This window comes from Mirounga angustirostris, unplaced genomic scaffold (assembly GCF_029215605.1).
Source record: "Mirounga angustirostris isolate CCGP_5_RB_7025 unplaced genomic scaffold, mMirAng1.0.hap1 SCAF_9, whole genome shotgun sequence".
Lineage (NCBI taxonomy): Eukaryota > Metazoa > Chordata > Mammalia > Carnivora > Phocidae > Mirounga > Mirounga angustirostris.
In genome coordinates, this window is record NW_026991717.1 from 17,505,889 (window position 1) to 17,521,230 (window position 15,342).

At 49.7% G+C, this 15,342-nt stretch overlaps 1 protein-coding gene across 1 annotated transcript in view; it reads left to right on the forward strand.

The window, feature by feature from the left end:
- PGPEP1L (pyroglutamyl-peptidase I like) overlaps positions 1 to 15,342 on the forward strand; it is a 36,493-nt gene extending 21,151 nt beyond the window's left edge. Inside the window, exons 3-5 of the mRNA XM_045901696.1 lie at positions 12,985 to 13,107; positions 14,133 to 14,359; positions 15,093 to 15,342. Coding sequence (XP_045757652.1) covers positions 12,985 to 13,107; positions 14,133 to 14,359; positions 15,093 to 15,342 — 600 coding nt within the window. The remainder of the gene's footprint in view (positions 1 to 12,984; positions 13,108 to 14,132; positions 14,360 to 15,092) is intronic.

The window sequence follows — 15,342 nt, forward strand, 5'->3', positions numbered from 1 at the left end:
GCTCAAAAACATACCGAAAAAGCGAATGAATGAATGAATGAATGAATGAATGAATGAATGAATGAATGAATGAAAACAGAGAAAATCGTCTTCTTTCCTGCTTGGACCAAAAGCTAGGAGGAAAAAAGAAAGGAGAAGTGATTCTTTTTTTTTTTTAAGATTTTTTTTTTTTTTTTAGATTTTATTTTATTTATTTGACAGAGAGAGAGAGACAGTGAGAGAGGGAACACAAGCAGGGGGAGTGGCAGAGGGAGAAGCAGGCTTCCCGCGGAGCAGGGAGCCCGATGCAGGGCTCGAGTGCAGGACCCTGGGACCATGACCTGAGCCGAAGGCAGACACCTAACGACTGAGCCACCCAGGCACCCCTTTTTTTAAGATTTTAAAAAATTTATTTATCTGACAGAGCAAGAGAGCACGAGCAGGGGTCGTGGCAGAGGCAGAGGCGGAATCAGGCTCCCCGCTGAGCAGGGAGCCTGATGTGGGCCCAGGACCCTGGGACCATGACATGAGCCGAAGGCAGATTTTTAACCAACTGCGCCCTCCAGGGGTCCCAGGAGAAATGATTTTAAAGGAAGAACCAGGACCCCAGAGACACCGAGAGGCCTGTGTGGCAGGTGGTCCCCAAGACCATCCTCAGGCCCCATAACACGCCTGACAAGGACTCCGAAAAGCCGTTACACTCACAGTTACAGTTTACTATAGCAAAAGAATCAAGATCAAAATCGGCAAAGGGAAAGGGGCATGGAGAAAAGACCAGGAGAGACCAGGCGTGAGCTTCTGAGCATTGTCTCCCAGGGGAGTTCTGGGGATCCGTGTTACTCTCCCAGCAGTGACCTGTGACAACAAGTGTGCAGTGTTTTCAATCCAGGAAGCTCATCCGAGCCTCAGTTTTTATTGAAGTTCAGTCCTATAGGCAGGCAGTGCCCACCTGGCTGACCTCAGCGCTGCTCAGACTCCAGAGCAGAGACAAATCACACTGTTAGCAGAAACTCTGTTCAAGTTAATATGATGTGACCCAATGCCTCAGGGATACAAACCCACTCTTACCAGGGAGAACATCCCAAGGGCTCAGAGCTCTTCTCCCAGGAGCCAGCCAAGGGCCAGTCCTGAAGACAGGTCTTCCTTGGCAATGTGTGGGGTCTGAGCAGCCCAGGCTTCTTGAGGCTACTCTTTCCTTTCCAGTCCCTAACCAGAGGTGCGCGGTCCCCCACCCCCACCCCGAGGTCATTCCAATACTTCCTACATCAGCACCAACTTGAGGATCCAAAATCATTTCCACAGCGGGGTTTGCAAGGTGACCCACTAGGGTATATAAGATGAAGACGTTAGGATTTCTATTTCTATGTTTTTTAAAAATTGTGATGGAAAATGGAAAATTTACCATCTCCACCATTTTTAAGTGTACAGTTCAATAGTTTTAAGTATATTCATATGGTTATGCAACAGAGCTCAAGTCCTCTTGCAAGAATGAAACTCAATACCCATTGAAAACGACTTCCCATTGCCCCCTGCCCCCCACCCCTGGGGACCACCATCTTACTTTCTGTCTCTATGAGTTGGACTACTTTAGGTCCCACATATAAGTGTGGAGTCACACAAGATTTGTCTTTTTGTGACCAGCTTATTTCACAGAGCGTCACGTCTTCAAGGTTCATCCAGGTTTATAGTGCATGTCAGAAATTCCTTCCTTCTTAAGGCCAAATAATATTCCATTGCTAGTGTATGCTACACTCTTGTTCATCCATTCATCCATTGATGGACATCTGAGTTACTTCCACCTTTTGGCTATGGTGAAGAATGCTGCAATGAACATGGGTGTGCTAATATCTCTTTGAGATCCCGCTTTCAGTTCTTTTGGATGGATACCCAGAAATAGGATTGCTGGATCATATGCTAATTCTATGTTTCATATATGGAGGGACCACCATACTGTTGTCCACAGCAGCTGCACCATTTTACATGCCCACCAACAGTGCAAAGGGTTATGATTTCTGCACACACTCACCAACACCTGTTATTTTCTGTTTTGTTTTGTTTTTTTTTCCACAGTGGCCATCCTAACAGGTGTGAATTTTTATGTTTTTACTCGATGAAAATAATAAAGAAATTAACCTTGACCAATACCTCATAGCTAGACCGCTCCTGGCCTTGGTATGTATGTGCGCAGGGAAGTGAATTGTAACACTGCACAACATTGCGTAGAAAGTAAAATAACACATGTTTCAGAGGGCCAAAGGAATGTGTCACCGTTGGGGTGAGGGATGCCATGGGTGCCAGAGAGATCCTCCCTCTCTGATTCACTTTAATTTATTACAAGTATTTCAGCCAAGTTAATTGGTTTCAGGATGATATTATCCAGTTTTAATTAAACTAATCTTTAAATTATGATCAAGGAACCCTCACAAATATAATCTGCAAAAACCCACAGATAAAAGATAATGTGATTAATGCAAACCTGAGCGAACATGCAGAAGTAACTGATACCCTTCCTTCTCCAAGGAGCTCTGTGCCAGCCAAGGTTTTTACATAAAAACAATGACCATCTGATAAGACATTGCCTCCCTTTCCCCCAAAATAGAGGAGGAATTAAGAAAACCATTGAAAATACAGATTTATATCCACTTAGGAATAATGAAGCCTATTTGAAGGGTGTATCATGCCTTGAGACATCAAGACATTAGCTAATGATAGAAACTAAAAGAACAGTAGAACAGATCAATGAAACAAGGAGCTGGTTCTTTGAAAGAATTAACAAGATTGATAAACCCCTGGCCAGACTTATCAAAAAGAAAAGAGAAATGACCCAAATCAACAAAATCATGAATGAAAGAGGAGAGATCACAACCAACACCAAAGAAATACAAACAATTATAAGAACATATTATGAGCAACTCTATGCCAGCGAATTAGATAACCAGGAAGAAATGGATGCATTCCTAGAGATGTATCAACTACCAAAACTGAACCAGGATGAAATAGAAAGCCTGAACAGACCTATAACCACTAAGGAAATTGAAGCAGTCATCAAAAATCTCCCAACAAACAAAAGCCCAGGGCCAGATGGCTTCCCAGGGGAATTCTACCAAACATTTCAAGAAGAATTAATACCTATTCTTCTGAAACTGTTCCAAAAAATAGAAATGGAAGGAAAACTTCCAAACTCGTTTTATGAGGCCAGCATTACCTTGATCCCAAAACCAGACAAAGACCCCATCAAAAAGGAGAATTATAGACCAATATCCCTGATGAATATGGATGCAAAAATTCTCACCAAAATACTAGCCAATAGGATCCAACAGTACATTAAAAGGATTATTCACCACGACCAAGTGGGATTTATCCCTGGGCTGCAAGGTTGGTTCAACATCCTCAAATCAATCAACGTGATACAATACATTAACAAAAGAAAGAACAAGAATCATATGATCCTCTCAATAGATGCAGAAAAAGCATTTGACAAAGTACAGCATCCTTTCTGGATCCAGACTCTTCAGAGTATAGGCATAGGGTACATACCTCAATATCATAAAAGCCATCTATGAAAAACCTACAGCGAATATCATTCTCAATGGGGAAAAACTGAGAGCTTTCCCCCTAAGGTCAGGAACGCGGCAGGGATGTCCACTGTCACCACTGCTATTCAACATAGTATTGGAAGTCCTAGCCACAGCAATCAGACAACAAAAAGAAATCAAAGGCATCCAAATTGGCAAAGAAGAAGTCAAATTCTCACTCTTTGCAGACGATATGATACTTTATGTGGAAAACCCAAAAGACTCCACCCCAAAACTGCTAGAACTCATACAGGAATTCAGTAAAGTGGCAGGATATAAAATCAATGCACAGAAATCAGTGGCAATCCTATACACCAACAACAAGAGAGAAGAAAGAGAAATTAAGGAGTCGATCCCATTTACAATTGCACCCAAAACCATAAGATACCTAGGAATAAATCTAACCAAAGAGGCAAAGGATCTGTACTCAGAAAACTATAAAATACTCAGGAAAGAAATTGAGGAAGACACAAAGAAATGGAAAAACGTTCCATGCTCATGGATTGGAAGAACAAATATTGTGAAGATGTCAATGCTACCTAGAGTAATCTACACATTCAATGCAATCCCCATCAAAATACCATCCACTTTTTTCAAAGAAATGGAACAAATAATCCTAAAATTTGTATGGAACCAGAAAAGACCCCACATAGCCAGAGGAATGTTGAAAAAGAAAAGCTAAGCTGGCAGCATCACAATTCCGGACTTCCAGCTCTATTACAAAGCTGTCATCATCAAGACAGCATGGTACTGGCACAAAAACAGACACATAGATCAATGGAACAGAATAGAGAGCCCAGAAATGGACCCTCAACTCTATGGTCAACTCATCTTCGACAAAGCAGGAAAGAATGTCCAATGGAACAAAGACAGTCTCTTCAACAAATGGTGTTGGGAAAATTGGATAGCCACATGCAGAAGAATGAAACTGGACCATTTCCTTACACCACACACAAAAATAGACTCCAAATGGTTGAAAGACCTCAGTGTGAGACAGGAGTCCATCAACATCCTAAAGGAGAACACAGGCAGCAACCTCTTCAACCTCAGCCTCAGCAACTTCTTCCTAGAAACATCGCCAAACGCAAGGGAAGCAAGGGCAAAAATAAACTATTGGGACTTCATCAAGATAAAAAGCATTTGCAAAGCAAAGGAAACAGTCAACAAAACCAAAAGACAACCGACAGAATGGGAGAACATATTTGCAAATGACATATCAGATAAAGGGCTAGTATCCAAAATCTATAAAGAACTCATCAAACTCAACACCCAAAGAACAAAGAATCCAATCAAGAAATGGGCAGAAGACATGAACAGACATTTTTCCAAAGAAGACATCCAAATGGCCAACAGACACATGAAAAAGTGCTCAACATCACTCGGCATCAGGAAAATCCAAATCAAAACCTCAATGAGATACCACCTCACACCAGTCAGAATGGCTAAAATGAACAAGTCAGGAAACAACAGATGTTGGCGGGGATGTGGAGAAAGGGGAACCCTCTTACACTGTTGGTGGGAATGCAAGCTGGTGCAGCCACTCTGGAAAACAGTATGGAGGTTCCTCAAAAAGTTGAAAATAGAGCTACCATGTGATCCAGCAATTGCACTACTGGGTATTTACCCCAAAGATACAAAAGTAGGGATCCAAAAGGGTATGTGCACCCCAATGTTTATAGCAGCAATGTCCACAATAGCCAAACTGTGGAAAGAGCCAAGATGTCCGTCGACAGATGAATGGATAAAGAAGAAGTGGTATATATATACAATGGAATATTATGCGGCCATCAAAAGGAATGAGATCTTGCCATTTGCAACGATGTGGATGGAACTGGAGGGTATTATGCTGAGCGAAATAAGTCAAACAGAGAAAGACATGTATCATATGACCTCACTGATATGAGGAATTCTTAATCTCAGGAAACAAACTGAGGGTTGCTGGAGTGGGGGGTGGGGTGGGAGGGATGGGGTGACTGGGTGATAGACACTCGGGAGGGTATGTGCTCTGGTAAGCGCTGTGAATTGTGCAAGACTGTTGAATCTCAGATCTGTACCTCTGAAACTAATGCAATATATGTTAAGGAAAAAAAAAAGAATGTAGCAGGAGGGGAAGAATGAAGGGGGGGAAATCGGAGGGGTAGACGAACCAAGAGAGGATGGACTCTGAAAAACAAACTGAGGGTTCTAGAGGGGAGGGGGATGGGAGGATGGGTTAGCCTGGTGGTGGGTATTGAGGCGGGCACGTTCTGCATAGAGCACTGGGTGTTATGCACAAACAATGAATCATGGAACACTTCATCTAAAACTAATGATGTAATGTATGGGGATTAACATAAGAATAAAAAAATTAAAAAAAAAGACATTAGCTAATGATAGTGTGTGTGTGTGCACACTAAAATCTTTTATTAATACGGGCACATGATCAAAATATTTGGACACAACTGCTCCAGACAGAGGTTTGAGAATTATGGGGGTCTCTGTTTTTTATCACTGGCTTTTTCAGACCATGACCCACCAGTGTGGAGGAATAACTTAGAGGAGAACACTAGGACAGTTGTCACATATGGAGAAGGGAACTTGGTATTGGTAAGGAAAAGAGAGTGACCTTTTTTTATATTTAAAGATTTATTTATTTGAGAGAGAGGGAGAGAAAGAGTGTATGAGCATGGGGGAGGGGCAGAGGGAGAGGGAGAAGCAGGCTCCCCACTGAGCAGGGAGCCTGACTCGGGGCTTGATCCCAGGACATTGAGATCATGACCTGAGCTGAAGGCAGACCCTAACTGCTTAACCCACTGGGCCACCCTGGTGCCCGGAGACTGACCTTTAAAAAGAATCCCAAGATTTCCCAAATCACTTATGATTTCCCAAATTACTTAAACAGTTGACGCCACTGTTGTGCTAACATCTCCTTTGTAGCTGCTTTCCGGAATTCTTCCCTTCTTTTAATCGTATCCTCTCTGGGCCTCAGTTTTGTCATCTGTAAAATGGGGGCATTGTTAACACTTCATCAGGAGGGTTCTGATGAGGTGCCGGGCATAGTACCCTACACAGCAAGCATTCTCCAGAAGCAGCTAGTCTGATTAGTGAACTATTTTTTTTTTTAAAGATTTTAGAACCAGAAAAATAGTATATACATACCCATTGTAAAAAGCTTAAGAAGACTATAAAAAGAGACAAGAAGGGGCACCTGGGTGGCTCAGTCGTTAAGTGTCTGCCTTCAGCTCAGGTCATGGTCCCAGGGTCCTGGGATCGAGCCCCCCATTGGGCTCCCTGCTCTGTGGGAACCCTGCTTCTCCCTCTCCCACTCCCCCTGCTTGTGTTCTCTCTCTCCCTGTCTCTCTCTCTGTGTCAAATAAATAAATAAAATCTTTAAAAAAAAAAAAAAGACAAGAATTGCCCCTACATATGTCAATTATATTACAATAATAATAATAATAAAAGAATCACCCTAACTCTTCCTTCAAGGGATACCCATTTCAGTACGTTTCCATGAATGGCTACAGGAAATAGTCTGAGATCCTGTTTTTTTGTTGGTTCTTTTTTTAGCTTATTTCTTCTCAGGGGTTTCCCTATATCAATAAATTCATTGTAAAGGGAGGGAGAGAAGGAGGAAGGGAGAGAGGAGTGTTTGCACACATCTCCAAGATTCACTCTTGGTTTCCCTGGCACTATCCTGCTAATCCTTCAAGCCCTGGTCAGAGCCCCCTCCTCCGTGCAGCCCTCTCAGACTGCAGCTCCACGTGTACAACTTAACCTTTACAGCAACCCATATGAAGGAGGTCCCGTTTTACTGTGGCTTACCGATGGGGAAACTGAAGCTCACCAAGTTTTGATGACTTGCCCAAACTCACACAATTGGGAGTGGAAGAGGCAGGGTTTGGGCTCCTTCTCTCTTACCGCCCGCTCCCCCGCCCCCGCCAGCTTCTGGAGCCCAGGGTGGCCCAACCCAGCCCTTCCTTCCTGCCAGGATCCTGTCATCACCTCCCGTTTCTAGTCTGTGTGTCCTCTAAGAATGTGACCCGCCAGGACATGCCAAGCCCGGAGCAGAGGACAGCGCTGCAGGCTCCTGGAGTTTTACTTGAGTGAATGAAGAGACGCGTCCTTGCTTGCTGGTACTAGCCCTGAACTCTCAGCTGATAGGGGAAACAATCACATTTTGGAAAAACAGCAACTGTTTTTACAACACCAGTTGGTGCTCCAGCCTCGGTGGATTTGAAAAAATTCAGAGAGCAACTGGTGTCTTTTTCCCTCCCTTTGGTTCCCTTTGTTAAACTGCCATGAGTTCCTGGTGACTGGATTTCAGGCGACGTGGAGACAGGAAGACGTGGGAGAAGGAGGCAGAAGGCAGGCTCCCTGCTTCCCCAGGACCTTTGCACCTGGTGAGGTTCAGGCTTTTTTGAGGGATTATGGTCCCTGCCTGGGCACGCCGCGTCCTGCTGGGCCTTGTCATTCCTCTGGCTGGCACAGCACCCGGGATTCTGCCGTGGTAAGCGTGGTTGTGCCCAGCTCTGTCTCTCCCCTCCTTGAACATAAAACACTGGGCACTTCTAGCTAGGCAAGTGTGCCAATCCAGGAAGCACAAACCCCTGGCTCCCTCCAGGTTTGCACAGAACCTACACTCTCTTTGCTAAAACAACCAGCCTCTCTCGGCAGAGAGAAGGCCTGCCTTCTGCTTATGCAAAATGTTTGACTCCCTGCTTCTGACAGGCCCCAGGCTCATCAAATTCTACTAAATGTCACTTTAGTAGAATAAATAAATCCTTGCATGACTTTCTCAATTATAATTAATACTTATAAGCAGTGATCCCTCATATAAAGTCCTGACTGTGTGCCAGGCACTGTGTTGGACACTTTTTTGTGAATCCCCTCATTCAATATTTCTGAAAACTCCTTCGACTTTTCACTCTCCCCATTTCACAGATGAGAAAACTGAGTTGCACCCAGGCTAAGTAACATGCCCAGTGGAAGGGGGCAGAGCCAGGTCTCAAACCAGCGTCTTCCTGACCCCATGCCTTTCCCTGTGGCTTTGTAGTTGGGGTCTGGCTCTATCTGTGTCCCCCTTCTGCCCTGTGCCCTCCTCGTTCTAGGCTGAGGCTGGTGATGAGCACCAGCTTGGCTTCTTTTTTATAAAATGCCTTTGTCTGCCATGGGCACTGGGTAGGTGGGCCAGGACACCAAGTGTGCGTGTGTGTGTGTGTGTGTGTGTGTGTGTGTGTGTGTGAGAGAGAGAGAGAGAGAGAGAGAGAATGAGAGAGCGAGCGGACTGTCCACGTGAAGCAGTGCCTTGGAGACTCTCTTGATGATTTTAAGTTAGAAAAGTTTCCTCTGTATCCCAGGTCAGCTTCTGACTGCAGTCCCAGGCTGTGTGGGGCCCTTTCAAGCTTCATGAGGAGCTGGATGGCTGAGTGGGCATGTATCTGAGACTCAGCTAGGCCCTACCTCGTTACTGACAGGAAGCCCCGTGTATCAGTCAGCTCAAGCTGCCATAACAAAATTTCATAGCCTGGGTGGTTTAAACAACAGACATTTATTTCTCACAGTTCTGGAGGCTGGGAAGTCTGAGATCAAGGTGCTGGCAGATTCGGTTTCTGGTGAGAACCCTCCACCTGGCTGGCAGATGGCCACCTTCTGGCTGTGTCCCCAGATGTCCCCTTCTGGCTGTGTCTCTGGCTGTGGCAGAGAAAGGCAGGCTCTGGTGTCTCTTCCTCTCTTATCAGGACACTAATCCCATCCTGGGGCCCCCGACCTCCTGGCCTCATCTATCACCTCCCAAGAGCCCCGTCTGCTAATACCATCACACTGGGGCGTAGGGCCTCAGCCTATGAATGTGGGGGGGGGGACACATTTCAGTCCACAGGACGCTCTTAGACTTCCACCATCCCCCACCTGTCCTGGTGACCTCGGGGTGGCCGCAGACTTCCCAGGGTCACCGAGGCGGCTTGGCCAGGGCCCAGGCGAGGCCGGCAGCCTGTGGAGGTAGAGCTGCTCTCCCGTCTGTCCTCTGTTCTCTGTCGGCTTTAGTTGTCGTCCACCCCCCACCCCTCCCCCAGCTCGAAGGGCTCCAGGGGACCCGGCAGGCCTCCGTACTCCCAGCCGTACAGTGTGGCTGGCGGGGGTCACCTCCTCCCAGGGGAGGCTCTGCACTTGAGAAGAGTCCCTGGTGACAGGGCAGACCCGCCAAGCGGCAGGCTCTTCCCTTGTCAGGACGACAGTGGGGAGAAAGAGGAAGAGGGTGACATTCTAGTTAGAAAGAGAACATACGCCAGGAAGACACTGAAGGCACCACCTGAACCAGTTCAAGTTTGACACGGGTCCACAATCCCTTACGTGTAACTCTCATATCCAAAGGTCTCTAGACACTAGAAGTTTTTCTTCATGGCCTGGGTAGCAACAAACGGCTTGAGCTGATGGGATGCAGCACGTGACACCTGTATTTATTCCACGCGGAGTCCGTGTCCCCGTGTCCTGTGCTGTGGTTTCCACGGGGCCAGCCGTGGAGCTGGGCCCTGGCCACCGACTTCCACTGGACCCCACGGGGGCGTGCGTGCACCAGCCTGCAGTCAGGTGCGCCTGGGCATCGGATGGGCCGCTTCAAAGGCAACATGTGAAGAGCAGAAGCGGGATGCTTTAATCTCCTGGGCATCGTTTTCCAGATAAAGAAAAAAACCCAGAGGTGTCGAGTCGAATGTCGAACGCCGTCCATCCCACACCAGCTCTGGGGATTTCCAGGAGGGTGACAGTTCGGCTTCCCGGCACTTTCTGCTTTGGCCAGGGTGAGGCCATCATCACGGCCTCAGATGGGGTCAGGGGCTGAGCGTCTTTATAAAACGGGGGGACCTGGACTCCGAGGGAAGACCATGAAGGGACACTGGGGAGGCCCAGAGCTGCCCAGGGCTCCCCGAAGCTGGAAGAAGCAGGTGGGGTCCTCCTCCTACAGGTTCAGAGGGAGCCCGGCCCTGCCGACCCCTGGATTTGGGACTTCTTTCCTACAGGCTTGGGTGATAAAGTTTGGTGCTAAGCCACCCATTTTGTTACAACAGCCACAGGAAAGTCATGCAAGGGAGCTCCCCAAAGCCGGCCCCCGGGGACCCCGGCAGCAGCTGGGAGACCCGTGAGATGTCCAGGGGCTTGCTTCCTCTCTCCTCTCCTCTCAGCTCGCTTGGCGTGGGGTGGCAAAAAAAGCTCAGGTAGGGGCAAAAGAAAAAAGAGGGGGCCCCCACTGCGTCCTGCTTTGGTCTGGGCGTCCGTGTGCCAATCCAGAAGTGGAACCGCATTGCTCTGCGAAGGGGAGTTTCTGACCAGTCACGGCCGAGCCGGCTGGGTGCTGGGCCTGCCTGGGCGTGCCTGGGCCTGCCTGGGCCTGCCTGGCTCAGGGTGGATGTCCGCATCTCTTGGGCATCGCGTCTTTGCAGGCTTAGTGATAATTACTCGATGTTTCCACTGATGACTGGGCAGCTTCTCGGAGGGGAGAGGGGTTAGCTCTGAAAGCAGATTCCCAGGCAACTCCATTTGGTTCTGGGGCTCCTCTGTAGGCTTTGCTCAGAGCCAGACCCCGTGAGAACCCCACCAAGTAGAAGAAACTAGTTCTTTGCAGATGACTGGGTTCTGAGAAGCAGCCTGGAGCCAAGCCACAGCCCCCTGACCCGCATGACAAAAGCAAAGGTGGCCCCCGGGTGATGCCTGCCTGTGCTGGGAGCCTCCCGACCGGCCGGGCCCTGAGCAGCCTCCCTGCTCCCGTCTCACTCATTCCCCACAGGACAGGGCTCAAGGGGGGCGGAACACAGGAGTTGGAACCCCCTTGGTGTGTCTGGCCCTTGGAATGTCCACCTGGAAGCTCCGCCTCCAGGCCCCCGCCCCACGTGACCTGGCCCTCCTTCCCGCCTCCCACCCCCAGAGTCAGGCAAATAATTCTCCCCTTCAGGCCCCAAATGCGGATGTGATGTTGGCACTTTCTTTTGGAAGAGGACAAAGCTTGAGCCGGGCGGGGGAACTGGGCTTCTGAGCGGGCGTCCGGTGGGCAGAGCCAAGCCCCTCAGGATGGCCAAAGGACAGACCTGAGACGCCAAAAGTCGGCCAGGAGTGCCCTCCTCCATCAGAGCAGCGGAGACTGACCTGCACTGGGGCCCGTCATCCCGCCTGTCTCCTCTGAAGCCCAGGGCAGGGCCCTGGGTTGTCCCCTCTATGACTTTTGGGCAGGTCTGACAAGCCCAACCACAACTTCCATCCCAGGATGCATGCTCCTGGAGGTCCTAAATGGCCAGTGGAGGGAGGCAGGAAAAAGAGAGGTGCTAATCCAAAACCATCCTGGTGACCAGCACAGCTCCCAGAGCAGGAAAAGGACTTGGCCTCTTGGTTCCCGATTTAACGTTTCCCAACAGGTAATAGCACAGGCCTAAGATCTCACTCCCTGGCTTTCTTCCTTCCAAACCCCCACCTGTGAAGGAGGGTGCTCCCTGACCTTGGGTTTTCTCCACAGCCCTTCTTTCCTCTCTCCGCCTACCCCCTCCTCCACCACTCTGTCTGGATCTCATCTAAACCCATGTTTTTCAGCCCTGACATGCCACTGTCTTCCCATAATCCTCTCTGTGAGCTCCAGACACACAGAGCCAAGGTACCAGGTCCGTCCCCTTCAAACTCAGCATGTCCAAAGTCAACCTCGTGATAGCCCCCAGCCCACTTCTACCTCCATTCTCTCAGGAGGCAGCTCTGACCCATTAGCTCCTTGCGCACAATCCTTTGATGGCTCCCTTTTGCTTTAACTAAAGTCCAACTTCTAGCTGAGCCCTCAGTCGGGCTTCCACAGACTTTTCTAGCTTCTGTTCCCGCCCTTACCCACATGCAGTGGTAGGTTACTGCATGTGATACACTGATACACCATTGGTGGTGGTAGGTTACTTGTTAAAATGCCTGGGGGTGCTACAGGCAGTTAATGCTCAGCTCAGAGTCCAGGGGTGCTAAACATCCTGTCCTTGGAGGTGCAGGACACCCAGAAGAAGGCTTCCCCTGCCCCACACCCACTGCCCAGCGCCAAGTCACACCATGTTTCCCGAAGGCTCAGGCGCTCATGCTCCCCCGGGCCTCTAAAGCCCCTCTGTCTGGCACGCCCTTCCCTAGCTTCTTCATCTGGCTCGCTCCCATCTGTTCTCTACATCTGCCCTGTATCCCTTCTGGGGACTATGTTCTAATCAGCAGCCTGGCTCAGATATGCCACCGGGGTCCCCACATCCCAATGGGAGAAGTGTTTGGGGCCATGAGGGGCAGGAACTGTGACTCTCCTGCTGGCCCCTCACCATCATGTGAGCTCCTTGAGGGCAGGGTCCAGGCCCACAGAAGGGCCCTGGGAAAAGAGTGAGTGACCCAAGTGTTAGCTTTTCAGGGACTGCCCCCGTCCTCCATCAAGAAAGGGGAGTCTACCTGCTTCTTTCTGCAGGAGCTGTCCAAGCTGGGCCTGAACAGTGACGTGGAGGTGGAGCTGCAGATTCTTCAGCTACCTGTAGATTACAGGGAGGTGAAGCAGAGGGTCACCAGAATTTGGGAAGACCTTCAACCGCAAGTAAATGATGGCTGGGGAGGCAGTGAAGGTGGGGGTGGGGTGGGTGGGGAAGATGACGAGGTGGAGCCCCAGAGCCTGTGGACCCCCGGGCCCTGGTTCTAGGGTTGATGGCTGAGGTGCACCCTGGTCCCGTGTCCCACCGGTAAGGTCCCAGCCAATCTTCTAAGGTTCTGGGTCTGTTTGTAAAAGTTTAAGCTGAAACCCAGAGTGGATCTTGGAAGAAGATTCTGGAGAGAGAGAAGGAGGAAAAGAAATGGAATCTTTATTCCTCGCCAGGACTCAGAGATAGTTTCCACCCAACGGATAGGCCCTTGGGTTAGGTCCCAGCCATGGCCCTGCAGGGCAGGTTGCCTGTGAGGTGAAGCGAGAAAGGACCTTTTGGGCCTGGCAGGGCGGTTGGCGGGTAGCCCGTCTGGAGAGGTCCCATCTTCATCACACCCAGCCTTTTTTTATCTGAACAGAGTCATTATATAAAAAAACTGGTACAAATGTCCAAAAACTAGGAAGACCAGATGATGAGATTAACACAACACACACCACCATGCCACTAAGACAACTGTCCCAGGGGTTTTGATAATATGCTCCACGGCTATTTTGTCAAAGAGGAAAAACAATCAGCTCAAAAAATCCTAGCAATATTTTATCATATTGTTACTCACTTCCTTTATTAGAGTTTCATACAAGAGAGGGAAGATTCCCCAGAAATGCTAAGCTGCTCCCGTGCTAGTCTTAGCTACCAGGGGACCCCCCAGGGAAAAGAAGGGGAATACATTACCCCGCAAGGATATTTGCCCCTATAAAACTGGTTAAATTAAATGCCACATGGGTTTCCATCCAGTTGTTTTTCATTCCCGCACATTCATTCGGGGAGGTTAGCGGGGAAGCCCGGAGGTTGCGTGCCAGATCTGGGCTTTGCGATGCTTTGAACCCTGTGCTCGCGCTGGGCTTGGCCCTTCAGCCACATCCGCGGAGCAGAGCAGGCCTCAGTTTCCCTAATCTCTCGGCCGCCGCGTGTGCGGACGCAGCTCGCTGTGCACATCGGCCTGGACGCCTCCGCCAAGGCCATCGTTCTGGAGCAGTGCGCCAAGAACCGGGGCTACCGGGACGCGGACATCCGGGGCTTCCGGCCGGCGCGCGGCGAGTGCCTTCCGGATGGCCCGGAAGTGATTGCGTCGGAGGTCAGCATGAAGGCGGTGAGCGAGCGCGTGGCCGTGGAGGGCGTGGAGGTGACCTTTTCTCGAGATGCGGGCAGGTACGTCCCACGGGTGTCGGGGGTAGAGGCGGGGGAACGACCGCAGCGCCTCCTCCGACCGGGGTCTCTCCCCAGATGCCCCCCTTCTGCACCGGGAGGCCATCCTCTGCGGTCCGCCTGGGCACTTGCTCACGCCGTGGCGCCCCAGGGCGGCTCCTGTAGATGTCGCCCCCGCCCCCCGCCCCACCCCCACCCCGCCCCACCCGGCCCTTGGTGCGTGCATAGAGGAGAAGAGATGGGAAGGCATGTTTTGAGAGCCACTAACGTTTTGTGCATGCTTTGTTTTTCTTTATTGCGGCCCAAGTTGTGAGTTAACTATTCCGATGTCGCCCCACATAGAGATGAATTTACCTTGGTTCCTCCAAACTCCGACCGCCAGTAGGTAGTTTCTCCCCACCCCCGCCCCAAGAAGGAATGAACAAGTGGCTCAGTAGACATGAATGAGAGGGGTTTGGGGTGTAAAGGTGTTTTGGACTAGTTGCTTGAAAATCTGGTCCCTTTCCAGGCTCTGCTGCTTGCGGATTGTGGGACCGTGAGACCAAGAACCAGTCCCTCCCCGGTCCATTCCCAGCAACTCTTCTTTCTGAGGCAGAAGAACAAAACCTCAGTCTCCCTGGGTGGCAGTCCAACTTCCTCATGCTTTGGGGATGCTGCATTATCCCTTTTGCTTCCATTTCCCTGGGGTTAGAGGCTCTTCCAGGGAGTAGTAACACGGCATTTCATGTGGTTGCAGATATGTCTGCGATTACACCTACTACCTGTCTTTGCATCATGGAAGTGGGTCCGCGGCACTCATCCACGTGCCTCCATTATCCCGTTGGCTCCCAGCCAGGCTGCTGGGAAAAGCCCTGCAAGTCATCATCCAGGACATGCTGGAAGAGCTGAGAAAGCCTGAGCTCAAAGCCTCGTTCGCAGAAAACTCAACCGCCGTGCTTCCAGACCGGGGGAACCAATTGGGGGACTGCTCCTTTGGAGAAAATTAA